The sequence below is a fragment of the Sciurus vulgaris genome (genome assembly GCF_902686455.1).
Source record: "Sciurus vulgaris genome assembly, chromosome: 4".
Classification (NCBI taxonomy): domain Eukaryota; kingdom Metazoa; phylum Chordata; class Mammalia; order Rodentia; family Sciuridae; genus Sciurus; species Sciurus vulgaris.
Window position 1 is genome coordinate 99,438,431 of NC_136464.1, and position 27,810 is coordinate 99,466,240.

General features: G+C 42.1%; 1 protein-coding gene and 1 long non-coding RNA gene across 4 annotated transcripts in view; one reads left to right on the forward strand and one right to left on the reverse strand.

Moving 5' to 3' along the window:
* Positions 1–713: 713 nt before the first annotated feature.
* Positions 714–27,810, reverse strand: part of CRYL1 (crystallin lambda 1) — a 186,699-nt gene continuing 159,602 nt past the window's right edge. For all 3 annotated transcript variants that reach the window (XM_079138878.1, XM_079138876.1, XM_079138877.1), the window contains exons 6-8: positions 8,529–8,634; positions 1,584–1,690; positions 714–1,272 (exon numbers count right to left, since the gene is read on the reverse strand). In XM_079138878.1, coding sequence (XP_078995004.1) covers positions 1,159–1,272; positions 1,584–1,690; positions 8,529–8,634 — 327 coding nt within the window. In that variant the 3' untranslated portion in view covers positions 714–1,158. The remainder of the gene's footprint in view (positions 1,273–1,583; positions 1,691–8,528; positions 8,635–27,810) is intronic.
* Positions 13,989–21,053, forward strand: LOC306660552. The gene is made up of 2 exons (XR_013763664.1): positions 13,989–16,063; positions 17,179–21,053. It is a non-coding gene; the product is annotated as an uncharacterized lncRNA (long non-coding RNA).

The window sequence follows — 27,810 nt, forward strand, 5'->3', positions numbered from 1 at the left end:
TGCTTTATAGCCCTCACCTGGACCACAGCAATCTCCATTTCCAGTTTGGGTCCCTTCTACTGTCAGAATGCACTTGCTGGGATCCTGACTCTCCCCAGACTGTTTTGGTCCCAGGTGAAAAAATAACCATTGGCATAACCCTCAGGGTTGTTCACCATCAGGCCCAGCCAGCCTCCCTCCAGAACTTCTGGCAAGAGGGAGCCACCTTCCTTCCCAGAGCACCAGGGCCTTTCCCCACCCTCTCCCTCTGCTGGTAGGAGCTGGCTGACTCTTACCTGTTACCCAAACCCAGGCTCACAGGCCAACTTCTTAAAACTTTCCGGGGCACACCTCTCAAGTACCAAGCTCCCCTGCGTATGATCCCTCTGGAACACCAATTCTGTTTTATTCTTTGGAAGAAGATAATGGAATGATGGGTTAAAATTAATAGATATCTTTTTTGGAACTTTGCATCCTTTCATTTGCTACCAACATAAGAGTCCCGATGAGCTGGACAGTCAATGTTCCTCAAATGTATCTGACCAGAGAGCCACAGGGCACCATGGAACCAACTTTGGGCAACATTGGCCTAAATTGGTGGATTTTGACTGAATGATAAAGTACCCAGAACAAAGTATTTGTTTATTATGCATTCATTGTGATCATTCCAAAATATGCCAAGCATCAAAATTGAATGCTGTTGTTCTCAGAAAAACAACATGTGGAAAAGGATGTCATTATGGAATCAAAAACTTTAATTCAGAATAAGCATCAAAATGAAGGTAATTGCCTCACAAATGCAGGGCTACAGAGCACTCACAAAGGGATTAGAAAATAATTACAAAAATATTTTAATACAGATTAAAATAGCTGAAAGCCACAATCACTGGCTGTAAAATATGGACATATATCATTGCACTGAAAAGGTGAAAATCTTTAGACTATTTGCCCAGGCAGCAGGAAACCCACACCTCAGAACCCAAGAGCTACTGTGACATCCAAGTCCAGGGGTTATGTCTCCAAGTGACTGGAAGATATCTGGCCTCTGTTGCCATATGTGGTTAAATGCAGAGAAGCAAGCTCCAGATCTTTAGGTCAAGAACCTAAATTGGATCAAGTGCTTTTAATTTTCCCAAACAGGACTTTTAATGGAGGAGTGACAGTAGCATTACAAGAACTTTACTCAGGCTGCAGCTGACTCTTCAGTTTGGCAAGTTTCTTGAGGCAGTCATCCCTCCACTGCCTTCTGGCAGCCAAGTGCTCTGGGTCATCAGGAACCTTCGTGAGCATGGCCTGGGAAAAGGAAAAGCGGAAGGAAAAAAGCAGCATGAAGAGGAAATACTTTGCCAGGAGGAGAAGTGTTTTACCTATTTATGTAAACTGCACACAGTGCTTTCAAAGACACAAGAAGCATAGAAAACCCTCAATCAACACAAGCTTTCCAAATCTCGTTCTTAGGGTCTCCTAGTGACCAGGATGCATCCATGCACAAAGTCAGGAAAAAGGAACCATCAAAATCAAGGGCCAAGATTCCAGCTAAAAGCCCCACCCAAGGCAAAGGGGAAGGTGAGGCCAGCCCGTTTCTCGGCAGTGAGTCTACATACCTGATGAACTTTCTCAACTGTGGCTCCGGAAAACTCTGGAACAGGTCCAAAAGTCTTCAGGACACGTTTCATGCCTTCGCTGTATCTGTCACAGTAGCTTAGCATACCTGAAATGATATGAAAAAAGAATCCACTGTATCAGCAAAAACATTCTATAACTCCAAATTGAAAAACCTGGTTAGAGGGTTTTGCCTGGGGACAAGTTAGCTACATTCTTCTCCCCCTGGTGATAAAGGAAAAACAGAGATAGGAGGTGCATCACCTGTTAGCCCTGGGCAAAGAAGACCCTTCCCATTAGTCATTATCCTTGTACTTTCTCTTGAACCTTAAAACCGTGAAAAAGCTCTGAGTCCCTCAGGCCTGTCATGTCACCTTCATTGGTGCATCCCACAGACACTCAATGATTTACTAACTATCACAATAAGTCCTCACTTCTCAGAAAGCATCTCCAACTACAGATTACTAAGGTTACTTGGGTACAGGGCTTGAATGCATTGTCTATGAACCAATGATGTCAAAGTTCAAGTCAAGGTCTCACTCATCTTGCTCATAAGCCATCAATTTCAATTATCACTTCAGCAAGCATTTACAAGGTGGTAGGTACCAGGCAGATAGGCTGTATTATCACTCGCTTAAGCTTTGGCCTGGAAGCTTGTCATTTCCTCCAGGCACAGCTGACCCAGCCCTCCAGAAGCTGATCCAATTTTTAGAATTCTAACATGGAGTCCTACAATTTTGGTGGGGAAACACATGAAGATGAGGTTTATCCTTTAAGGAAGAGGAGGAAGAAGCACAATCACTGTGGATTCAGGTTGAGGCTGTATTTGAGAATCTGACATGCACAGAGAAGATAGTACAAGTCCAGTTCACCCATAGCACCCGCTCTGGTCTACTCAGCACCTGCTTCCTGCCTCACCCTGCTGCCCCAGGGCTGTGGTGGCATGTGCTTAGAGACAAGAGGTATCCGAAGTCAGGCCTAGGATCCTGGAGATGGAGGTGTCTCTAAGTCCTGGCTATTCCATCATTTGCCCATTTCTTTCTTTTTTTTTTTTTTTTTTTTCTTTTTTGTGATGCTGGGCATCAAACCCAGAGCTCTGTGCCTGGTAAACATGAGGTCTACCACTGAGCTACACCCTCAGGCCCATTTCTAACATCTTTCAAAACCACAAAGCCTCAGCAGTGGGTCATGGGGACTAAAAAGAATCAGGGTAAAAATGACACAACAGACTTTACAGAGACCCCAAAGTCTGGCTCTCACCTATCCCGTGAAAACTGTGTATGATATTTTTTTTAGATGATCAGTGCTAGATACTCTTTTTAAAAGAAGAGACAAATAAAGAGCTTCTTTGGGATTTAGTTTTGATTGACTTGCATTGATATGTCAGCCTAAATTCTCTGGGTTTCCATTTTATTTGCTTCAAATAATTTTCTTTCTCTTTCAGTTTTGCTAAAGTCTTGAGACAGTGTTTTGAAGGGATAATACATCAAACTGTCAACTTTTCTGACATTAGAATCTGTATTAACTGATGGGTAATTTTTTAAAGAAAGCGTTTCATTTCATTTCACGTAAGTATTAACTTGGTAACTCAGAATCCTGGAAGGTTCTGTAAATGTTCCAGCCCTGAGCAGTTATTCCAGATGGTTTAATGATTCTGGAGACCAGAAAATAACCTTTATTTACATTTACATTATTATACATTTATTTCCTTCCAGAAAGGAAGTAACTACTTTATTTTTTTCTATTTATTTATTCAAACTAAAGATGATAAAATTTAGACACAAATATAGTTTATTCCTCCTTAGGCCTCTGAGGGACATTTAAGAGAGACACGAGAATTGGGTAAGTTGGAAAAATATTAAAGGAGGAGATGTGTTAATTAGCTTTCTCTCACTGTGATAAAATACCTAAGATAATCAACCTAAAAAGAGGAAAGGTTTATTTTGGCTCACAGTTTTAGAGGTTTCACTGCATGGCCGTTTGGCTCTGCTGATTTGGCCCTGTGGCAAGAAAGTGTTATCATAGTATAGAGTGTTTGGTGGAGCCTTACTGCTCAGTCAGGATGGAAAAGACAGAGAAAGGGGCTGAGTCCCAATACCCCCTTCCAGGGTCCCCTCAGTGACCTCACTCCCTTTCACTAGGCCCCAGATCCTAAAGGTTCTGCCATCTCCCAACAGCACCACAGGCTGGCCACCAAGCATTTCACACATGGGCCTCTGAGGGACATTTAAGATCCAAACCCTAACAGAAGAAATGGGAAAATTCACTGTGGCTGCTTATTCACCCACTTATAGGGAAGGCAGAAGCTCCTGAGATTCTCTCAGAAGCCAACCGTCTCCCACTCCCATGTGAGCAGCAACGCCAAGGGAGTCAGTTCATGTGCCACATATTGTCTCTGAGTTACTTTACATTCCTTGAACAAGGGTTCACCTTTCACTATCCCTGAAATCACTCAAATATCCCAGAGACTTTCTAGAACTTTCACCCTACTGCCTTTCATAGAATTTGTAAGGTTTTAAAGGGATATTCATTTCAACATAGAAGAAAATATTGTGAAACTCTTTAAAATACAATCCATAATACCCCCTCCATTTGTTCATGAAAACAATTAAGATAATAATATAATATAAAAATCCTTTTTGTGACATATACTCCAATCTCTGGGATGAAGAATCCCACTGTGGCAAAACTAAGGAACCGGTACCACATGCTCATTTCAGAATGTGTGTGGCCCCTCCACTTCGTCCACACAGCACCCAGCACCCTGTCAGGGCTCCCTGAGTCTTCTGATACAAGGAGTTGATAATGACCCACCTCACGGCTATCATTAACAACAATGTCCCAGAATGTCATGATGGTTACTGGAGTTTGCAACATCACTCTTTCCACATTAGACAAAAGTAAAAGGGGGCTTTTACTTATTTTCAACATTTTGGCTTCTGTATACCATAAGAGGAGAACTGAATGGGAATCACTCTAAAATGCCAAATTCATCAGAAATGAGAAAAGCACAACACGACCCCCCTTTCATCCTTACCCTCTATTTCTCTTTAATCTAGACTTCCCCTATATTTTTATTTCTAAGCTTCCACTCCTCTGTTCTTTGAGCTCCATTCTTCCAAAAACCCTTGGAGAGCTTAGCTTTTCATAGGACTCTGAACTGAATTTCTTCAAAAAATGGAAAAATTAATTTTCATGAGATTTAGCTTTTCCTATTAACTTGGGATTCTTCAGCTGTTAGCTCCCCAGGGTGAGGGTTATTCTGAACCAACAGCTACCTGGAGCTGCCAAGGCAGGAAGCCTTTCTGCCTATCTTTAACGGGCAGGGGTGGGCACTGGAATAGACCTGGATACAGGTAGACCCAGCTGTCACGCACTGGGTGGCCACAGGTGCCGCTCTGGGTGTTCAGTTTCTTGGAGATTGCTTAATTGCTACACTCATTGGAGAAGTCTGATTTTCACCCAGTTTATGAACCCACACCTACGTCAATTTACCTGCTTTAAGAGACAGAGTTTCACAGAGCTTATTAAAGCAGATCAAAAAGGGCCCCAAAACACCAAGTGATATTATCTAATGTCTCTTCTCAGGATCAAAGTACCAAACCTGAGTGAGGACTTGCCCCGGACAGGGAGGCAGAACCAACCTGGGGTTCCTTTAGTGTCACCAAGCACCTGTAGTCCCATCAGCTCAGCCATTTCCATTGGCAAATGATAGCTCCACAAAAATGAACTAAACCCAACAGGCATGCAACCTCCACTCAAAAAAAAAAAAAAAAAAAAAAAGATAAGTGTCTACACAAAAGAGGAAATTTGTGAGGCAAAATAGTAAACAACTACTTACCCTGGAGGTGAACTCCAGGGACTACCAGATCCTGAGATACTGTCATTTCACAGAAAAGAGAAAACATGAGGAGAACCCAAACAGCCAACAGGGACAAGGTGGGATTATAAAACTCAGTGAAGAAACAAGCCAGACATTTAAACCAGGTACCTAATTCTGAGGTTTCTCTCTTCCACAATGGGGGGGAAAAAGTCCTAAGTGGTATTTATTCTATGTTATTTTTTCTGTATCTCTCTCTTATGCATGTGTAAATCTTTTGCAGAGAATGAAAAAACACAACTAAAAACAAAAATAGTGGAAAAGTAGTAAATTAAACAAACAACAAGACAAAACTGTATGAAGACAACGTTTATTAAGGACCTAATCTGTGCCAACCACCCAGCTAAGTGCTTCCATCTGGCTTAATTCTAATTTCCTTTGTTTCTTTGTCTTCTTTCTTCCCCTTCCTCCCCTCCCCATCTCCCTCTCCCTCCCCTTCCCCTTCCCCTTCCTCTTCTTCTTCTTCCTTCTTATTTCTTTTTTGGTGTTAGGGATTGAACCAGGAATGCTTTACCCCTGAGCTACTTCCCCAGTCCTTTTTATTTTTTGAGACAGGGTCTCACTAAGATCCTGAGGCTGGCTTCAACTGAAGACACTCCTGCTTCAGGCTCCTGAGTCATTGGCATTACAGGTATGCACCACCACATGAGGCTCAGCTGGTTACACCATCCCTGGGAGTTCCTTACTGTTGTCAGCTCCATTTTACAGGTGGGAAAACTGAGGTGCACTGAATTAATTGACTTATCCAACATTATATGGCTAGGAAGTGGGAAAGCCAGGGTAGCACCCAGCTGACTGGCTCCACAAGCCAGAACCACTATTCTGAGAGCTTGTCAACTTCATGGGTGATGCTTTTTACAGTAGCCAAAAAGGCAGAGTAAGCATGCTGCTCTCCTGTTTTTCAAGTACTATTTTATTAGATTAAAAACAAATCCTAAAATATTTGCACTAGTTATAGATAAATAGTAGCTTTTAAGACTAAGAACGCCTGTCAACCTGAGATGCTTGGATTTGTGAAAACAATATCAGCAAAAACAAAACAAAAAAAAAAGCCTCCCCACTCCAATCTTGATATATTCTGGGTGACACTATGAAGAATAATGGACATTTCCACTGGTTCCCAGCCAGATCTTATAACTGTCTAACCCTGGGCTTTGGAATGCTCTGAAGTTGAAAACTACATCCGTCTCCCATTATCATATTAAGTCAATTAGGTCTTCTTATCATATCGGCTTGCTTTGAAAAATTGTTGTGGGCCTCCTTCCTGTCTGCCACCCCATTTGGTTCTTGAGTTTCTGATGTCATTGGCTCCTATTTCTATTTGTTTGAGACTCAAACTGTTCTCAGTTTTCTCCCTATCAATTTCTTGTGATACTCTAATTCTTATTTTGCACAAGAAAAAAAAGAAAGAAAATTATGGTGGTTATCAGGCAGTGTCTGTAAACCTTTCAAATGCTTGAATATGTTCACCACTAATAAGGTCTGGTTGAAAAAAATGTGAAATTATCCAGGACTATTTTAATGCTACTTCAAAATTATTTCACTTATTTCACTTGTATGAAGGTATCTTTCTTTACACTATCTTCCTATGCCCAATGGTTAACCTCTTACAAAACTGGCATGCCAATGGCTAGGAGAGGTTCCTTTTTTCCTTCAGATGCTCTTAGCAATGCTCAACTTTAAAGAAGTTACTGGGCTGCATTTTGCATGCTACACATAGCCAGTCCACTCACAAAATTGCATGTGCATCTGCTGTATACAAGACCATGTCCAGTAAAACTGCCTTGAACTATTTATTGGAAAGTATATTTCATAACTATTGTGGTGAGAATTGACTGAACTATTATCAAAGCATCATGAGATTATAGAACTGAAGTCAACCAGACTCTAAGAGGTGATCAACTCCAACTTCCCCCTTCCCTGCAGGAGTGTCTTCTCAGTATTTAAACATGAACTCTCATTCGCCCTCTCAGCGTGGTCCCTCCCAGGATGCTGGTCCCAGGTACTGCCAGCACATGGTAGTAAGATCAAACCTCACTGCCTGCCATGTCCAGTCTTTTATTCTGGTTCTACCCCCTCAAAATACAGGAATATATATGCATGCACAACTCTGGTCACCTTTTCCTGGAAAAGCCCAGTTTCTCAACATCCTTTGCTAAACCGGGACCATGGAGCTGTGTACAATATTCCCTTTCTCTGTTGTAATACACAGCAATCGTAGAAATTCATGACAACACAGAAAAGCAAAAATAAAAGTTACTTATCATTTTAATACCCAAGAGATAGCCACAACATCTAGGTGGCTTATTTTCAGATTTTCATGAGTTGATTCTTAAATGCATTTTAATTTCATATAGGTTTTATTGGTTGTTTTACAAATGCTGTGTTGGATCATTTAAAATCTAATTGATAGAATTCATTCTTGTTCTTAAGATCCCATAGAGTAACGGGATCACAAGCACGTTTGGATCCCACCCCCACCCTGGGCTTCTGAAGATAGCTTCAGGGTAGACATCTGGCCTGCTCTGTTCTACGTGCCTGTCCCAGGTCCTGCCCTGTGGAAGCTTCGTGGTTGCCCGACCTTCTGAAAGGAAAGCACACTTGTAGGTCATTCACATTTAGGCAGAAGATACCTTTAGTAGAGGCTCCTTTTGGTTAAGTTTGCACTCCTATTTTTTCATCCTTTTCACCATTTTTTCTTCTTGTCTTTGTAAATAATCATCACCTTCTTCAAGAAAATACCACTTTTTCTTCCACAGCAAAGTCCCTATCACATCATGTCCCTCTCTTCCTTTTAGTTTCCACCCAAGTGGTTGTCACCACTCAAAGCCCTGTGGTTCCCAGATTCCATGTGGATTTCATCTCAGTGCACAGTCCTCTGTGTCCCATCCCAGATCTGTGAATCACCAGGAATGGTCATTTTCTCCCACAAATGTTACTGTTTCTATTCAATCATCGGGGGTGGGAGAAGGAGAAGGAGGAGGAGAAGCAGCAAAATTCAACTGTTCATAAAACTCATGGAAATACTCAACAGCACAGAATGCCTATCCTAGACCCGGATGCATACCTTCTGCATTGAGGTGCATCGTTTCCAGGGGTCCAATGAATGCATATCGCATGCCCAGCCCATCTGACATGACTAGGTCCAAGTCGCAGGGAGACACCACTCCGTCCTACATGGGGAACAGGGAGTGCACAAGGATGAGTTCTCTGGAAAGAAGATATAGATATACACACACACATACATATATATCCCGAAAGAGGCTGTTTTGTGAAATGGCCAAATACTCATTCACCTTTTCCATACCAGCAATCAATCTGTATGATCATCATCCCCATCCTACAGCCAATGGACCATGTGCTTTAGAGATGGGAGAGGGTGAAGGGCAAGGGAGGAACGAGGACCAAGTATCAGAGGAGAAGGGCAAGAAGGACTTTTTGGATATTTGCCTAGGAGGTGGGGTATAAGATCAGAGCCATCCAAAGAACCAGAAGGTGCTTCAGGTTTTACCTGCCTGCAAGTCTGGCCTTGTTCTGCTTTTAATGAGTTTGTAAGAAATGCCATTATTTGACGAAATGCAGTTTAGAACCAAGGGTTTATTTACCAGGGTGGGGCCCTAGAATCTTCTGCAAATGATAATTGCAAAGCAAGAGGCAAGTTATTATATGGCTTAGCTTAAATATCCAAGAAACCATCTGTGTTTCTTGGCTCATTCTTCATACAGCTGCTGCCTCCAATGACTTTAGGAACCAGGCAGGGGTATGTAACTAAGGATCTGCATGATCCAGCAATTCACTGCCCTTTCACTCCCACCTAAGGGTCTTTGTACCTCTGGCATTTCAACATGAGAGAAGCCAACATTTTCCCCTAAATTTTCAGTGGTCAGATTGGTAGCATTAGTGTGGAATCAACAACTCTGGGTCTTCTTTCCTGAGTGGTTTCTTTCAGACAGAGCACTGGGAGACCAGCCATCTTAAGAGGCCACTGACTGTGCCACCTTTTCCACTGGCAGCCCTGGTGGCCCCTGCCAGTCCTTGGCTGGGGGCCCTGATTCCCATGCCCAAGAGACACATCTACCCACTATACATCTGACTCCCAGGAGACTCAGGCAAGAGGCCAACCAAGCATATTCCTACACTCTGGGTTATGGTGTGAGTTCCTTTCCCTGAAAGGGTTGTATGGGGTTCTACCTGGGAAGAAAGCCTTTGTCAGAATGCTAAGGGAGGATTCTGAGGGTTTGTGGTGGTCCTCGGGACCTCAGGGAGACAGCCTTTGCCCTCTAGTCATCCTGGGGAGGTCTGGGCCCCCAGAGTGCCCCCTGCCATTGGGGCCTCCTGGAACTTCACACTTTCCAGAATTCAAAGGCAGCTGGTGGTTGCAGGATTTGCAACACCCCACCACCACCACCCACATCCCAATGCCAAGGAAGTCACAGATGATCTCAGGTCTGCGTAGGTGTCTGGACCACCCCAGTTCATCTGAGAGAACGCTGGTGAGACAGGTTCAAGAGAATGGAGTCAAAGAATCAACATGAAGACACAGACCTGCCACCCACAAGGGGCAAGTACAAGTCATGTCTGACTGAGCAACTCCACTTCAAAGAACCACTTTCCATCTAGTTGGGTATATATGTATGTGCAAGACATAAACATTCAAAGACATGCACAAGCTCATGGGGCAGAGAATAAGTATAAAGGAAACCCCCTGGAACCACACCCATCTTTCCCACTTTATCCTACCCACTCCTTCCTGGAGATAAACATCCTGACATCAATAATAACCACTCTTGGCTTTTTGAGATTGGACATCTATGTTTACATTCATCAACAGGAGAGTTTGGGTTTTGGCTGTTTCAAATCTTCTAGTTGACTGAAATTACATGGTTTGTATTCTTGAGTGACTTGTTTCTATCTCTAAACATCAAGTTTTTAAGATGTACCTAGGGCTGTGGGGCGTAACTTAGTGACAGAATGTTTACCCAGCATGCATGAGGCCCTGAATTGGATTCCCAGCATTGCAAAAACAAAAACAAAAAAGATGCACCTAGTTCAGCATGGTGGTGCACTCCTTTAATCCTAGCTACTTGGGAAGCTGAGGCAGGAGAATCATAAGTTCAAAGCTGGCCTGGGCAAATTAGTGAGACCCTCTTCCAAGAAAAAATAAGATATTAAAGGTGGAACAGCACCCCTGGGTTTTACCCTCAGTACTGCAAAGAAAGAGAAAGGAAGAGGAAAAAAACTCCACACCTATGTTGTATATAGCTGTAGTCTGATATTTGTCCATGCTTGTTGATTAGAGAAATCACAGTTTACACCTATGCGGTGGTGCACACCTGTAATCCCAGCAGTTTGAAAGGCTGAGACAGGAGGATTGCAAGTTCAAAGCCAGCCTTAGAAACTTAACAAGGACCTAAGCAACTTAGCAAGGTCCTATCTCAACATAAAAAATAAAAGGGGGTGAGGGATAAGACTCAGTGGTAAGTGTCCCTGAATTCAATCCTTGGTACAAAAAAAAAAAAAAAAGATATATCAGTTTAATTTTCCATCCTGCTGCTCATGAGCCTCTGGATTGTTTCTAGTATATGGTTCCTGAATACGAGACAGAATATTCTTGTTAGAGGCTCTGGCTCATGTCCAGGTAGAACTGCTGGGGCCTACAAGAGGCAGTCCTTCATCTGTCATTTTATTAGACAATGGTAAGCTGCTCCCCAAAGCATTGCATCATGCTCACTGCCTCTGGCACCATATCAGAAGGGTTCCCATCTCTCTGTGTCTTTTCCAATGCTGGGTGTCATCACACTGCAAAATTTTGCTGATCTGCGAGGATGCAAAGGTATCTCATTGGGTTTTCTAGTCATTCTAAATCATCCTGCCATGTGTTCACTTGGTCTGCTAAGGACAGCTGAAAAGTATCACCTCCTTTCACTTTTAAGAACTAAGTTGTAAGGAGGGAGGGGCCTCAGTGAGGAAGAAATAATCCACAGAAGCCCTATGGTAATGCCCAGAACCACCAAGTGACCCATCTGATGTGAACTGTCACTCCTGCCTGCCTCTCCCTGCTTGACAAGCACTGGGGCAGGAGGAGTGGCTCTGGGACTCTCTCCAGGCTGCCTGATGGCCTTGGCTATGGGTTCCTGCACCCTGTAGGTTCCAGACTGCTGTGAAAGGCATCCAGGTGGGGCCCTGAGTACCCTCCCTTAGCCTTGCTTTCCAGATCAACATTCCAAAAAAAGCTAAAGTTTTCATTTTAGCCTTCAAACTGTGAAGGATGCAAATATGGAAGCCACCCTACATTTGCAATGCTGTTTGGTTTGGCTCTTTTCTTCTACAATTGGGGTATTTTTAGAATTGATTTTTAAAGGATTTCAAAATATACAAAAGGTGAGTTACCCAGAGTAGTTGAGTTTTGTTTGTGCTGGGGGATTCAATCCAGGGTCTAATGAATGATGGGCAAGCACTCTACCACCAAGCTACATCCCAGCTCAAGAATGGTTAAGTTTTGATTCCTATCTTTTGAACTATCTACAACTTGAGAGGGATGGTCTGCACACCATCATCATTTGGGGGAACCTCATGTCCTCTGATTCCCAAATATTCCCTTCTCTTTCCTATTTCACCTAGAGAAAGGCTATCTATTTTTTATCAGTCACTGTATACCAGTAGAACAAGTTAGAATAGGGAAGAACCTTTAGATAGCATCACTCCTTTATTCCTTTCTGTCCCCTGTGGAATTTCTAAAGTAGATTTCTCAAAGTCTATGTTTTTAACCAAGAAGCTAAATCCAGAGAAAGAAAATAATTGCAGGCAATTCAATTCAGTTCAGTTCAATTCCTTGCCAACTGAAATTTCACATTGCTGCAACGGACATTTAAGCCTCTCCCCGTTGCACTCAGCATTAACTACGGGGTTCACATTTAGGATGTTTCAGCTCAGCTCAGGATTGCTCTTGAGCTCAATTCCACCCAAAGCCTTGTGACATCTGTGACCTAAAATTACCATAACAATTACAATAAGTAACCATGTGCAAAACAGGCAGAAACAAGTGCTTATGCTGAAACACTGAACTGACACATGACTCTTGGAAAATAGATGGAGCACAGCTCTCTTCTTTGGATAATGGAACCTGAACCAAGGCCAGTTTTAACATTTATCAGTACTTCCTTCATTTTGTGGTAAAATTCTCAAGTCACATGTATAAAGGAAGAGCCCCAAGTGGTTAAAAGATTCAAAAAATCTCATACAGAAACTCAAACAGCAAGATAACTATTTGTTCAAAACCTGGATTTTGTAACCATGTCCTGAGAAATCACAGGTGAGTAGGACCCAGACAGAGTGGTAAGTAATACCCTTTATTGAAATACTTCTTGCCTTTACTTTCTTGAGTTAAATCTGAGATTTACCATAATCAACTGACACATACACATGGTCCAGGCACATGCTTTGTACCTGGTGTGCTGAAAATAATGCCCAGGCTAGGGTAGGAGGGAAATAAGATAATCATCCATGAAGTAAAAAAATGCAAGATAGAAAATGAAGTACTTGATTACTATGATGCACATTTTAAGTATAATTAAAACTTAAAAATGTGTCAGTCAGGGTTCTACCAGAGAGACAGAACTGGTAGGAGATGTACACGTGCACACAGAGTCATCTCTTGGTGTCTGTGGGGAATTGGTTTTAGGACATCCCTTCCATCTGGGATACCAAAATTCATAGATCAAAATTCATGCTCAAGTCCCTTAAATAAAGTGGTGTAGTGTTTCCATAAAACCTACACACATCTTCCTATATACTTTATATAAGCTCTAGATGACTTAAAATAACTAATACAGTGTAAATGCTATGCAAATAGTTGTTATACTGCATTGTTTAGGCAATAATTACAGGAAAAAAGACTACACATGCTCAGTATAGACGTCATTTTTTTTCAGAACATTCTCAATCCACAGTTGCTTGAATTCACAAATGTAGAACCCACAGATAGAGAGAAACCACCGTATGTATGTATGTATGTATGTATGTATAGAAAGATTTTGATTGACTTCAAGGAATTAGTTTCTATGACCCTGGTGCTAGTGGTCTAAAATCCACAGGACAAACCATCAGAAGGCCAGACTGGCTTCTCTGGGGCAGGAGTTAACCTTGCAGTTCACAGGTGGAATTTCTTCTTTCTCAGGGAAGTCTCAGTTCTGCTTTTAAGGACTTTCAATGGATTGGATATAGCCCTCCCAGATTATGAAGGATAATCTCCTTTGCTTAAAATTAACTGATCTATGAAATTCCTGTACAGCCACACCTAAACTTTGTTTAAACAATTGGGTGCTCTAGACTAGCCAAGCCCACCCTTTTGGGAGACCAAAATTCAAAGCATGGTCCTCACCTTCAGGTTAACTTTTTGTTTTTTAGTTGTGGATGGACATAATACCTTTATTTATTTATTTTTATGTGGTGCTGAGGGTTGAACCCAGTGCCTCACATGCAGGAGGCAAGTGCTCCACCACTGAGCCAGGACCCCAGCCCAGGATCTAGTGTTTTTATTTGTTTGTGGGGTAGGAAGAGGAAGGGGCAAGATATATCTAAAGATTAACAATAGAAAAAAGGTTTGGATGCCCTGCTGCGTATAGTCCTCTGATAGACTCAGAAGAAGGGAAAGACAGATGGGGTCTCATATGGCTGAGGTGTACAATATTTGATGAATGAAGTCCCTGTGACTATTGCCTCTATGGATCTGCCAGCTATACGGAATTATTTTTCCTTCTCTCTAATCATTCTACCCTTATATTTAATTTTCTTATTTAATCCACATGTATTTTTCATGCCTTCATTTTCATTGGCTTTTCTCATTTTTCTACATGCTTTTTTTTCCTTGTATAATTCCCAGCTGTTGGTCTTGTGCTTTGTTTGCTCTATTTCCCCACCCTGGTTCCTGTATTGTCAAGTTTTTCTGTGCAAATACTCCTTTTACTTTACCACCAGCCTCACCACTGGGAATAGAGACTTGCTCCCCGGGAATGTAGACCAGGCCATAACATGTCCTTCCAACCTTCCTCAACCATCACCTTAACTAAGAAACAATAGAAAAATGAAGAGTCATCAAAGGGTTTATTTCAGGTTAGTTTTAGATAGTGAAATACAACAGTGAAATGGAGGGGACTTTGCCATCTTCAGTCACCTAAGGTTGGGCTTAATTTGTATCATCCAAGGTCAGAGTCCAAGGAGAAGGACCTTGGACCTCAATATCTACTGAGAGCAAGGTTGGAACAGATGTACCTTTGACAATCTTCCTGTCTCCAGAATGTTAAAGAGTCAGCTGGATGAAAATAGTTACTGGTGTAGAAAAAACTCAGACACGAGCCAAGGGTTCTGGACTGTCCCTTTTGGAAACATCCTGAGCTTGGAGTTCTTCCAAACAGTCTAGAGAGGAAGAGAATTCCAGATCTGGAAGTTTAAATTGAGAACTATCACAATGATTCATGAGGTTCTCATGGGAAACGAACAAGAACCACGAGTTAGTTCCCTCCACTGATATAGTCTTACATATTTTTGTTTTCTATTCTCTTTGCCACACATTGCTTCCCTTCCACACAATATGCAACTGGCTCTGAGCAAGGGCAAGAAAGACCTGACCTAGCCATCCCCACCCACGCCCCTACCAGGGAGAAGGTGAGGCAAATAGATCTTAATCAGGAGAAAATAAAAGATGGCTTAGTGCTACTCCACTGTTACTCACAGGCTTGTGGTTAGGTTTGTGAGCAGCCAGCCTCTTGCCAATACCTACACGTTTTCTTGGAAGCAGGACATAGACATTCCATCAGAATGACTCAGGAAGATTCTGCTAACTCTAGAAGAGTCGATTGAACACCACATTTAACTGATGCAACAGGACACTGAATCATACTCATAAAACACTCACTTGTCCTGTCAAGAGCCTTCTGAGAGGACGCTCAGGAGTCAGGGCTCAGGGGAAAGAGGGTGAAAAACACAAGCTGGACCCTTCTGGTTGGGCTGCTGGAAAATAGCCCATGTACCCTGTGGTTGGTAGAAGAGGCAAGTCTTGCCCTCCAGGAGGCAATTTAGCCACATCTATCAAGTCATAAAAATTCTACTCTCTGACAGATCATGCCCTCTCCCAGGAATTATTCCAATAAAGACTCCAGAGGAAAGAGCCTATGTGTGCAGAGGTCATTTCAACACTACCATCACAGAAAACCTGAAGCCACCTCAAAACAAGCCGCACTAGGAGAATTTTTAAAAATAAATTACATATCCTGAAACCACTCCAAATGAATGAAAACGTGAGTTAAGTGTTCATAATACAGACTAGACAAGAACTCAGAAAGAGGAAAGCCATCGGACTTGGGGAAGGGCAAACAGGTATTTTACCCTTTAAATTTCCTTCAAAGTGTTTTAAAGTGGGAAGAGACCAAAAAATGAAAGGGAAAGAGAAGAAAGACTTTGTCCCAACAAAAGGGGTGTTCCAGAGCTCTTGGGGCCCAGTGATAATTCTCTGGTGTTCTTTTTTTCTCTGGATGCTGTGTGTATGACAATGCTTCCAGGGAGAAAAATACCAGTATTGCAGAGTTTGAAAGAAAGAGAAGCAAGGTCTTCAGAGACCCTGCATCTTATAGAAGAAAAAGTAGGTCCAAATCTTCAACTTGTTGGCTTAGGATCAGACTTCCTTAACAGGACTCCCATAGCACAAGAGATAAAAGCAAGAATCAATAACTGGGATAGATTCAAACTAAATAGCTTTCTCTCAGCAAAGGAAACTATCGGCAATGCGAAGAGAGAGCCTACAGAGTGGGAGAATATCTTTGCCACTCATGCTTCAGATAGAGCACTAATTTCCAGAATATATAAAGAACTCAAAAAACTCTACACCAAGAATAACCCAATCAACAAATGGGCTAAGAATATGAACAGACACTTCACAGAAGAAGATCTACAAGCAATCAACAAACATATGAAAAAATGTTCACCATCTTTAGTAATAAGAGAAATGCAAATCAAAACAATTAGAATGGCGATTATCAAGAATCCAAGCAACAATAGGTGTTGGAGAGGATGTGGGGAAAAAGGTACACTCATACATTGCTGGTGGGGCTGCAAATTAGTGTAGCCACTCTGGAGATTCCTTAGAAAACTTGGACTGGACCTACCATTTGACCCAGCTATCCCACTCCTCGGCCTATACCCAAAGGACTTAAAATCAGCATACTACAGAGATACAGCTACATCAATGTTCATAGCGGCTCAATTCACAATAGCCAGACTATGGAACCAACCTAGATGCCCTTCAATTGATGAATGGATAAAGAAACTGTGGTATATATATACAATGGAATATTACTCAGCTATAAAGAATAATAAAATTACGGCATTTGCAGGCAAATGGATGAAATTGGAGAATATCATGTTAAGTGAGATAAGCCAATCTCAAAAATCCAAAAGACGAATGATCTCACTGATAAGTGGATGATGACACATAATGGGGGGTGGGAGGTGGGCAAGAATGGAGGAAGGAGGGACTGTATAGAGGGAAAAGAGAGGTGGGAGGGGTGGGGGGAGGAAAAAAATAACAGAATGAATCAAACATCATTACTCTATGTAAATGTATTAATATGCAAATGATATGCTGTTACTCCATGTACAAACAGAAACAACATGTATCCCATTTGTTTACAATAAAAATAAATTTAAAAAAAAAGAGAAGCAAGGTCTTGACCTTAAAAGCAAACACAACAACAAAAATAATCCACTCTTTGCATGAATGTGAAAAAGTTTACTACCTTGCAGCAAAGGTAGTGATTTAGGCTGACTATCCCTTATCCAAAATGCTGAGGACCAGAAGTACTTTAGATTTCAGAGGTTTTCAGATTTTGGAATGTTTGTATAGACTTTACCAGTTGAGTTTGCCTAACCCAGAAGTCCAAAAGCCAAAATGCTCCAAAATCTGAAACATTGTGAACTCTACTCTCAAAAAGTTTCAGATTTTGAAGCACTTTGAATTTTAGATCCAGATGCTCAATCTGTACCTTAATTGAGGTGTCCTCTAAGAATAAAACTTTTTACAAAGAGATTTGAACCAAAAAAGTATAAGCCCCAACTTCCTCCCTCCAAAATAAAAATGCAGCACAGCACAAGCCCTGTTTCTGTCTGCCCCCTCTTTCATAATTACCCAATAGAGATTTGAGTTGAATATGATATATGAGTTTTTATGTTACTTGTGGGTTTGTCATATGTGGCCTTTCTTGTGTTTAAACACATTCCTTCCATACATAACTTGTTTAGAGTTTTTATCATGGAGGGATGTTGAATTTTGCCACATGCTTTTCATGCATCTACTGAGATATCACATGGGTTTGTGCTTCGTGTTCTTAATGTGATGTTATATTTATAGACTTGTGTATGTTGAACTATTCTTGCATTCCTAGCAAAAATCCTACCTAATCGTGGTGGATGATCCTTCTAGTGTGTCACTGGCAGTGCTCAGTTTGTGAAGTATTTCACTGAGCTTTTCAGGGTACCAGATTACGTTCATCTATGAACAACCTCTCTATTTAATGAAGCCTCTCCCAGTAGTTGGTGTGAACACTGGACAGTCACTGACTCCTGAATGTGGACTGGACTCTGACATGGTTCCGGGAACACTGACATGCCCATTTAGTGCCACCATAACAACGAAAATCATTCTTTTCTCTTAATGTCTCTGAGTAGAGGGTGGCAGGTCATTCACAAGGAGCTCTCTGCACGTGAATCCAAAAAGAAGACAGGTTTCAGTTAGCTGGCAAGGATCCTGGTGAATAAATGCTGTGCTGGCTCTAATAGCTCTGCAGTTCCAACAGATATGCTACTATGTCACTGGATCAAGAAGCAGCATATGGATTCTGTTGAAATGGAGCTAAGGAAAAAGACAGACGTTGTAGACCCAGGACAGTCATCAGCAAACTTCATGAGGTGAGAGCAACAAGAGTTAAACCCAAGAAAACTCCACGATACCCTCTAGTGACATGCCTGCTACCACAGACGCACTGACCACTCTGACTCTGGGAGATGAGAGAAAGGCTTGAGAGGGAAGGGACAATCGGGCCCAAAAGCATGAAGGAGGTGGAGAGGTGAGCCTGCCTAGGTCCCTGCAGTCCTGTGACTATTAGTCCCTGGGCTGTATCTTCAGGAGAGAGACTAAGCAATGCAGCAGTGGCAGAAAACATCTTGGGAAATATTTTGTCGGGTAGATTATGCCTGGGTGAGAAAGAAAAAAGGAAGTTATAGCAATATGGGAAACACTGGAGGTGGGAGGTTGCAAGACTCCAGTGTACCTGCACTGGGCAGTGGGCAGATACCCAGAAGAGAAGGAACAGACAGATGGGCAGGAAGGAAAGCAGGATGGGCATGCAAGGAGCCAGGTGAGTAAGAAGAAGAAGAAAGTCCTCCTGCAGAGCCTGGAAGGAGGCCCAGGCCAGGAACAAAGGATGTTTCTGGAAGGATGTAAGGCTCACAGCAGCTCTGAGAAAGAAAAGCAGAACTCTGGAAGCAACCATGGAGGCTCCTTGGCCACCCTATGTATTATTTCTTTCACTCTATATATTATTTTAATAAAAACAATTTGTATGGTTGAATTAAATATACATATATAACATAACAACGCTCCAGCTGAGGGTGTGGTGTGACAGGCTGAGGCTTGGGTCTTTTTCGGCTCCTCTGACTTCCCTTTACATCTTGGCCATCACTCTACATGACCCTTCTTGCCAAGCACACAGACAGATGTCATCGAAGCCTGTGCTGTAATATTTCACTCAAGCCTCAAAATTTTCCCACTGGGCACATTCCAGGTAAGCCACAGCCCAAAGCATCCCATAGCGTGCCCCAAGTTTTCCCTCTGAAGAAACATTTCCAGTATAATCCCACCTTCCAAGGCCTGTAGGCGGCTGCCTGGAACAAGCTTTCTCTTGTTAAGCATCTGCTGCCTCAAGCTGCAAGACTGCTCTCACTTCTGTTGACCCCAAAGTCTGAAAAATAAGGGATTTAGCCTGAGTCTGCCCTGTTGCTTTCTTTCCCTGCTCAGAGGCCTTGATTTGAACTGTGGTTCTTCCAGAGAGTAGATATCTGATTAATTGGCAAATATCTTGCTCCATCACAGGCCACCTGCCCAGTTTGGTTTATAGAAAAAGCACAGGTCTTCTTGTGTTCATTTTACCTAACTTCAAAGCAAGTGGGAGCTAGAAGGATTAAGGGGAAGGGCACTCATGGCTGTGAATCTGCTGAAGCCGCTCCATGAAACAGTCAGGAACCAAGGGGGAAAAGGGCAAATGCATCCCTGGGCCTTAACTCATTGCTACTAGAAGCATGGCATGTACTTTCTTCCCTCTGTCCCACCTTAACTCACAACTAGTTAGCTACTCAAAGCATGATATGTGCCCTTCCCAACCCTTTCACTCATTCTCAAAGTCTTAACAGTCTCAGAAACCAGATTTACCATTAAAGCCAGGTCATCTCACCATGACTCTCCAACTTCAAACAACATAAAGGAACATACTCTTGAAAAGTGACCAAACAGCAGGGCCCTTGGGCCCTTGACCTTGTACTTGCCATGATTTGTGTTTTCTTCACTCCCCACCCACGTGTTCTTCGAACAGCTACCCAACTCATCCTTATCACAGGATAGACATGTTTATACAGGGTGCTACATCCATGTGACATAAGATGATTATCACCAGGATGACCAGAAAACTCCTTCAAGATTAAGGTGTTCACCCAGGAAATGAAAAACACCTTTTGAAAGGTACCCACAGCCCATACCATTCCTAAACTCTAGCCCACCTCTCCACCACTTACCCAAGAATCAAACTCTTTCTTTTGTCCTGAGAGTCAGCCTGACACTCTCCATCAGTGCAGTGTCTCTTCTCAAGTAGAAGCCATCATAAAAGCTTTGCTTGTATATTCGCTCACCCGATTTGGTTTTATTTCTACTGTCACCAAGGCAAAGTCCCCATGTCTGGTATCACCCAGATGGTCCAAAAGAACAGAATATGCAAGATGCTTACTGAGCTAGCTTTTAGCTCAGGATGCTGGGTATGCAGAAAGGAAACTTCTGGGGATTTGTGTGAATGTGGAAAATGAAGCCCATACTGATGTTGGTTTATAAAAAGAAAGAAGAAATCAAAGGACCACCTACCACCAAGTGAACACAGCACATGTGAGAGAAATCTAAGAGGTGATTACAGCGGTAAATTTAAACAATTTAGGCCATCTCTTCACACCTAAGGTATGGTCACCCCCTCAGTTTCCTGGTGCCACCTACCAATCTGTAAAGGAGCTTTCTAATTCACATTTTAACTTAAGCATAGCAATTCACAATGTGCAGGTTACCGGCTGAACTAGTTGCCATAAGCCCCGGACACCTGGTGCACAGGTGCCCCCACTTTCACATGTTGCAGGCAGCTAGGTGACCCCACTTCTCTGTACTACAGGCAGGATAAAGAAATAAAAAGAACCAGAAGCCAGAGTCCCTGATATGTAGATAAAGTAAAATAGATGAGAAGGAGAAATACCCAAGGAAGTGATACACACTGTATCTTATGGAAATGAAGACTCCATCAACCAAAAACTAAACTAGTATTAAAATTCCCATTAAGGAAGAAAAAAATGCTACCAATACAACTAGGATACATCATCACCTGTAATATGTAGGTTGTGTTCAGGGAAACTGGACTCCTGAAAAGAGTTTGTCTTAGAACAGATGAAACTAGTACATCAAGACTTGGGGTCCAGGCCTCAGGGAAGTCACATAAACCAGGACTTCTCCAACCAGGGCATACATAAGAATCTCCCGGCTTGTTATGACACAGATTCTGATCTGGGGTAGAACATGGGTCTGGGGCAGAACTGTGGAAGGCTGATTTTCTCATCAGCTCCCAGGTGAGCTCACTCTGCTCTCAGGGACATCACTTGCACAGATAAGATGTAAGTACTTCAACTTGTGTGTTACTGGTGATGGCTGTTGAATGCAAAAAAGAACAATGGACTCAGAAAACAACATTATCATACACTTTGTGCCAGGACTGGTCTGAGCCCTTTGTATATACAACCCCACCTAACCTTCATCATATCCCAGTAAGAAGTAGACTTGTTGTCATCTCAACTTCATGAATGCAGACACTACAGCAGAGAGAGGTGGGAACAGGTCTGAATTCCCTACTAGGCTGTGGAGAGCAGACCAAGCCACTTAACTTCTTGGCTTTTGTTTTATTATTGTATAAATTTTATTAATGTATAAAGTAAAAAATAACAATGTGTCTCTCCTGGTATGAAGAACTGATTTCAAAATATCTGGAAATCATGTGAGTGGAAGGAAAGTACTTTTAAAATGCTGAGGCACTACATAGACTGAGGTGACCATGATGAGCAGATGATTCTTCATGGTGTCCTATGCTGACTCCTAGTCCCTGTGGCATCCTCACATCAATGACAGTCAACAGAGGTCCATAAAAAAGTTTCCAGAGAAGCTTCATCTGCAATTTGAGTAATGACCCTTGAGGCACACTTGATTATAATTTCTCCAATGCTTGACTTGTTTGTTTGAAATGAAGCCCAGTGATTCTGGAATCCCAAGGAGTCTTATCCAGATAATACAGACTACACCCTCCCTGGCAGGTCAAAAAGCCAAGAACCAAATTTCTGCAGCTCAGGGATAAAGGGGCACAGGGAATATCTCCTCACAATATGCTACCCTGGTATGGGTCCTGGATATCAGCAGATGCCAGAAGAGGTTTTACTCTGATATTCCCTTATCTGCCTGAAAACTGGGCTTGCTAAAGAAGAAAACAGTTGCCTAGCAGTTGCCTTTGGTCATGCCCCACCACCACACATTTTCATTAACTAGCCTCATCACAGGAACAAAGATGGAGAAATGTCTGCACCTGGATAGAGTGTCACAAGCTATTATCTGTCTCTTGTGCCCACTCAGCTTTCAAAGAGAATTGTCTACAGTTCATTATTATCTCCCAGGCTATTCATCCCCCTACAAATCACTTACTGTACCTCAAAAATGGTCCATATTCCTCTTTCCCTCTCTCCGATGAAGAAGGGTATTAAGCATCCTAACCTCATGGGATTGTTGGACACTCACTGTCCTGAGGTTTCCCCATGCATGGTAATAAATTTGTATGTGTTTGTCTCCTGTTCATCTGTTCCAGCTCTTCCGCCTACCCATCCTAACAGGGTAAGAATTTATGGACAACAAACTCAGATTTTATCCAGGTTTTTTATCACAACACAATTTCCCTCACTGTATTAATATCTTAAGAATATGAACTTGAAATTATACTCCTAACCAGCAGAATCTTGTGAATTTCTCAGTGGAATAAGTACTACTATACAATACTCAGACATGCCTAGCTGGAATTTCCCAGTGCACAAAGGGATGCCCTATCTCAAATTTGAAGACAAACTAGACAGGAAAAAATGGAGTGAACACCTATGAGACAATACAACAGACCCCACATCCTTCATTCTCTTGGACACAGGGTGCTCATTCTGCTCCAGAAGATCTGAGGTGCTTACAGGGGTATATAGGGATGGATAGTGAATAGGTGATAGCAAGTCAGTATGTCATGGCCTAGGATGCACAGAGTCAAGACAGGATAGTAAGAGGGTTCCCAGAACCTTCTCTTTCTGACCTAGAAATGATGCTGCAATCTGGTGTCACCTTTATGAGCCCCCACCTGGATGTGCCTATGGGAATTCCCCCCAAAACACACATCCCTACCTTACTTAGAATTTCTGTCTGATGCTTGACTATCAGGATTCAAATATGCCTTCAAGTTGGCCACTGAGATTTAAAATGAGGTAAAAAAAAAAAAAAAAAGTGAGAGAGAGAAAAAAACCAATGAAATGAAAAAGATTTTTGCTGTACTTTGGATCTTACATGATCCCCAAAGGCCCATGTGGTAAAAACTTAGTCCACAGCTTGGAGCTATTGGGAGGTGACGGAACCTTTAAGAGGTAAGGCCAAGCAGGAGGTCTACTGGTCACTGGAGGAACCTTCAAATGGGGATATTGGGACCCCAGACTCTGTTCTTCCTCTTTTTTGCACTCAGACACCATGAAGTGAGTGGAGCTCCTCTGCTATGTGCTGTTGTGATACGCTGCCTTGCCACAGGCAATAACACTCATCAACCATTGTCTGACACTTACAAAACTGTGAGCCAAAATAAACTTTTTCTCTTTTTAAGTTGATTATCTTGGGTATTTTGTTACAGTAATGGAAGGCTGACTAATGGAGTTGTTATTATAAAAAAAATCAATAAAATTGATAAATTTCTAGCAATATGACAAAAAAAAAAGATAAACACAACATAATCTCACTTATATGTGGCTTCTAAAAGAGATGAACTTCCAGGCACAGTGATGTATGTCTAATCCCAGCAGCTTAGGAGGTGAGGAAGGAGGATCGCAAGTTCAAAACCAGTCTCAGCAACTTAGTAAACCCCTGAGCAACTCAGTGAGACCCTGTCTCAAATTAAAAATGGTCTAGGGATGTGGCTCAGTGGTAAGTGCCCCTTGGTTCAATCTCCAGTACCAAAAAAACCAAACACAATTAAAAGAGATGAACTCATGAAGCAGAGAGTAGAAAGGCTAGGGAGGAGGGATGTGGAGGTACTATTCAAGGCATGAAGTTTCAATTAAGAGGAATAAGTTCTCAAGACCTACTGTACAGATTGGTGACCACAGCTATTAAAAATGTATTATATATTTCAAAACTGCTAAAAGAACAGAATTTATATGTTCTCATTACAAAAAATGTGTGTGAAGGGATTGATGTGATAGTTAGCTTGATGTCATCATTCCAAAATGTATCAACCATATATCAAACATATATCAAACCATCAGAGAGTACCACATAAATATACACAATTTTTTTTGTCAATTAAAACAAAAAAATTTAAATTTAAGAAAAGAATAAAATGATATACCATGAGCCAGTGGGATTTATTCTGGGCAAGGCTGGTTCAACATTAGTCAATCAATGTAATTTCCCATGAGCGAGTGGCAATGCATGTTCCTCTGATCCTTCCACATCAGTATGAAGACATGATCATGATGGTTGGAAATGGAAACCATCATTCCAGCCAGGCCTACTGCCTGTCCTCCTTTAGCCCAGATCCCAACTTGGGGTCAGAGTCTGGGAAATTCACACATGAATTTGATCTGCTAAGAGCTGTTCACACAGAGATGTCAGAGATCAACATTCCTCCCTACTGACCCAGCACTTGGACACCTGGACAAAGGCTCCCAGGCCCATTTCTAATGGACTCTCTTTACACCCTAAGTCACCTAGTACCTTTCTTACCCCGAAAAGCACCCTAGCTCTAACTGATAGATGCACCAAGATTGAGTCAAGCAGAAAAGACCCTATCCACTTTCAACTTGCTTTGTGAATCATGAGACAGCATTCATGTGGAGTCCTGGAGGGGACAACTCCCCTATCTGAAAGCTCATTCTGTTCTTAGCAGTCCAGGATCAAGTATCAGACAATTCCAGCTACAAGTGAACCCAATCCAGGCCTTACTTGCAAAAACGAAGCTCTGCAAAGGGGCTGGAGGTACAGTTCAGTGGAAGAGTGTTTGCCCAGCATGCATGAGGGCCTGGGTTCCATTCCTAGTACAGAGGGTGAAGGGGGTCTGCAAGGCTAATGGATCTTATGAACAAGTTTTAGTCCTCCTATAAAACTATTCCCAGTTCTAGTTTCTGATATTAAATTTGCTCTTAAAAGTTTTGAAGTAAATTTGGAAAAACTCAAATCTAAGTTCAAAATTCAATGTTGAAAAATACCAAAACATAAATTCAAGTTCAACTGGCTCTTAAGATGTGAGTCAGAAGGGTGTCATTTAACCCTCACTGGGCTCAGAGCACGTATGCAGATTTGCAGCAGAGAGTTGTGTAGCTCTGCATAAATTTTCTAACCTTTGCTACTTTGCAGCATCTGAAGATAAGCAGCATGGATTTTCTGGCAAGAAATTCATACAATAGTCAAGCATCCTTATACCAATCCACCTAATGGGCACAACACCAGGCACACTGCTGCCTTCTAAGTGGGAGACACTCTGAAGCTGGCACAATAATTATGGGGAAGATTTCTCTAGGGCAATCTTAAGATGAAGCATGGGTCTGGCACCAAGCCTTGGAGCCTTACAGAAAAGAAGGCATCCATGTGGACACTCAAAAGCCCATATCAGCAGCTCCTTCAGGAGTAGGTAAATGTCTTCCCATGAGTTCCTGGGTGACCAATCAGGGAGCTGCCACTGTGCAGATATGATCAAAGTAGGTGCAATAGTGGAGGTCCCAGTCTCCTTCCATATCCCTCTCTGTGCACCTCACCACCATGGAAGCTCAGGACTGCCCATGCTCTGCTCCCATTCCACCCCTCACCCCATCCTGGAGAGACGCATCTATAGTTTCTAAATCTGCCTTAATCCTAATTATCTATAGACCACCTTTGTTTTTGAAAAAAAGATTATCTTCTAGACTTTCCTGAAAAGCAAGTCTGGGTTTTATTCACACTTTCTTAACCTTCTCATTTTTGTTGGCTGCTTCTTGTGTTGGTACCAACTGTATCCTGCTAGATATTAGCACTCACTCCCTTATGTGGACTCTGGGCATGAGTCCCCATAGCGGGCAATGCAGAGACACATGCAGAATTTACTTTTTCAGGAGTTATACTAAGAAACTAAGAGTGAGAAGATTCTACCAGCCAATAATAAAACTATGTGCAGTTTATCACGGAAATGGACAATTCAATGAGTGGTGGACAATGCAAACCAGTAGGAACTCCCAAAACAGCAAACTCAACAGCCCCTCCAATCTGCCCTCCTCCAACAGTAAAAGGATCACCAAAATTTTGCTAGGATCTTTTAAACTGAAACCAGTTCTGGTTAAAATAGAAAAAAAAATCTTTGTGTACACCTCATGCCCAATTTTCTGACACCAGAGTTTCCAAATTCTTCCTGGAGTTGGCTCATTGTTCAGATTGGAGAAAGCAAGAACTTAAGTCAGGACACTAAAATACCTTCCAAATAAAAAATTTAAATTGCTGCCCCCCATCATGCATAACATTTTTCTGTAGTATCAAACTCTTCTTGTAGTCTACTGAATTTTGTCCTATTCTAGTTAAGTGGGGATATTTTAAATAGATCTCAAAGGGGGTGCCTGACGTTCCATGTTACTTTAAAATGCCCTAACACTGACTGATATTTGAGAATATTCTATAGGTACTAAGAAATTAAAATTGCCAATGTAGCAGTGGAAATCCCAGCACTGTACCTTGCAGGTGTGGGAGCATTAAGCAAATTTACACAATGAGTTGCAGCACTGAGCCCATTGTGTGCCAGGTGCACAGGGCCGTCAGGTGATGAATGTAGCACGGATCTGACCAAACACCAGGAGCGAGGAATGGAAGGGTCACGTACATCATGCACATCTGCTGAGATCTGAAGAAACTGCTGGGAAGTTAAAAAACAACACCCAAGGAAGCTGAGGCACAGCTGGCTTCCTGGTTCCTGTCTCAGGTGAGGCTTGGTATGCAGCCCTGTGAGTCACAACAAGGAACTGTGGGGCCCAGGCAGGTGCAGACGGTTTAAGCTGAGTGTGAATCCTGCCTGAGGATTGGGCAGACCCTTACATACTCTACCATGTTTCTAAAACACGGGTGTGGGCACAGTTGGCTTGACCCATGTAGAAGCTAGGAAAGAGCCAGATGGTCTGATTCTGCACGCACTAGGGCATCCCAGACCTCTCCCCTGCCAGGGATCATGGACCCTCACACAAATGGGCATGGGAATGCACACAACTAGGTGTGTGTGGACTCACATGTAAAATCTTTTATTAAACAGTGAGGTTAAATATGTCCAGTTGTCCCTCAGTATACGTGGGGGATTTTTTCTAGGACCTGTGCCGATACCAAAACCCAAGTCCCATAAATAAAATGGCATAGTATTTGCACAGAACTTATAAACATGCTCCTGCATACTTTAAATCATCTTTAGGTGACTTATAATTCCATGTGAATACTATGTAAATAGATGTTCTACTTCAATGTTTAGGGAATAATTACAAGGAAAAATCTATACATGTTCAAAACAGACCTATAGGACCAGTGGATACATGTGGTCGACACATAAAACATATATTAAAATGTATGTCTTATTTGTGTGTAAGATAAGCTTATTACTAACAGGTTTAAGGTTTATTCAGTTTCTTCTCCAAATTCTTGAAATAAGTTGAGTTTCTTCAGGGAATACAAGTTTATTTTATGCAAAACATATTTTTTTTTTCCTCCTGAAAAATATTAA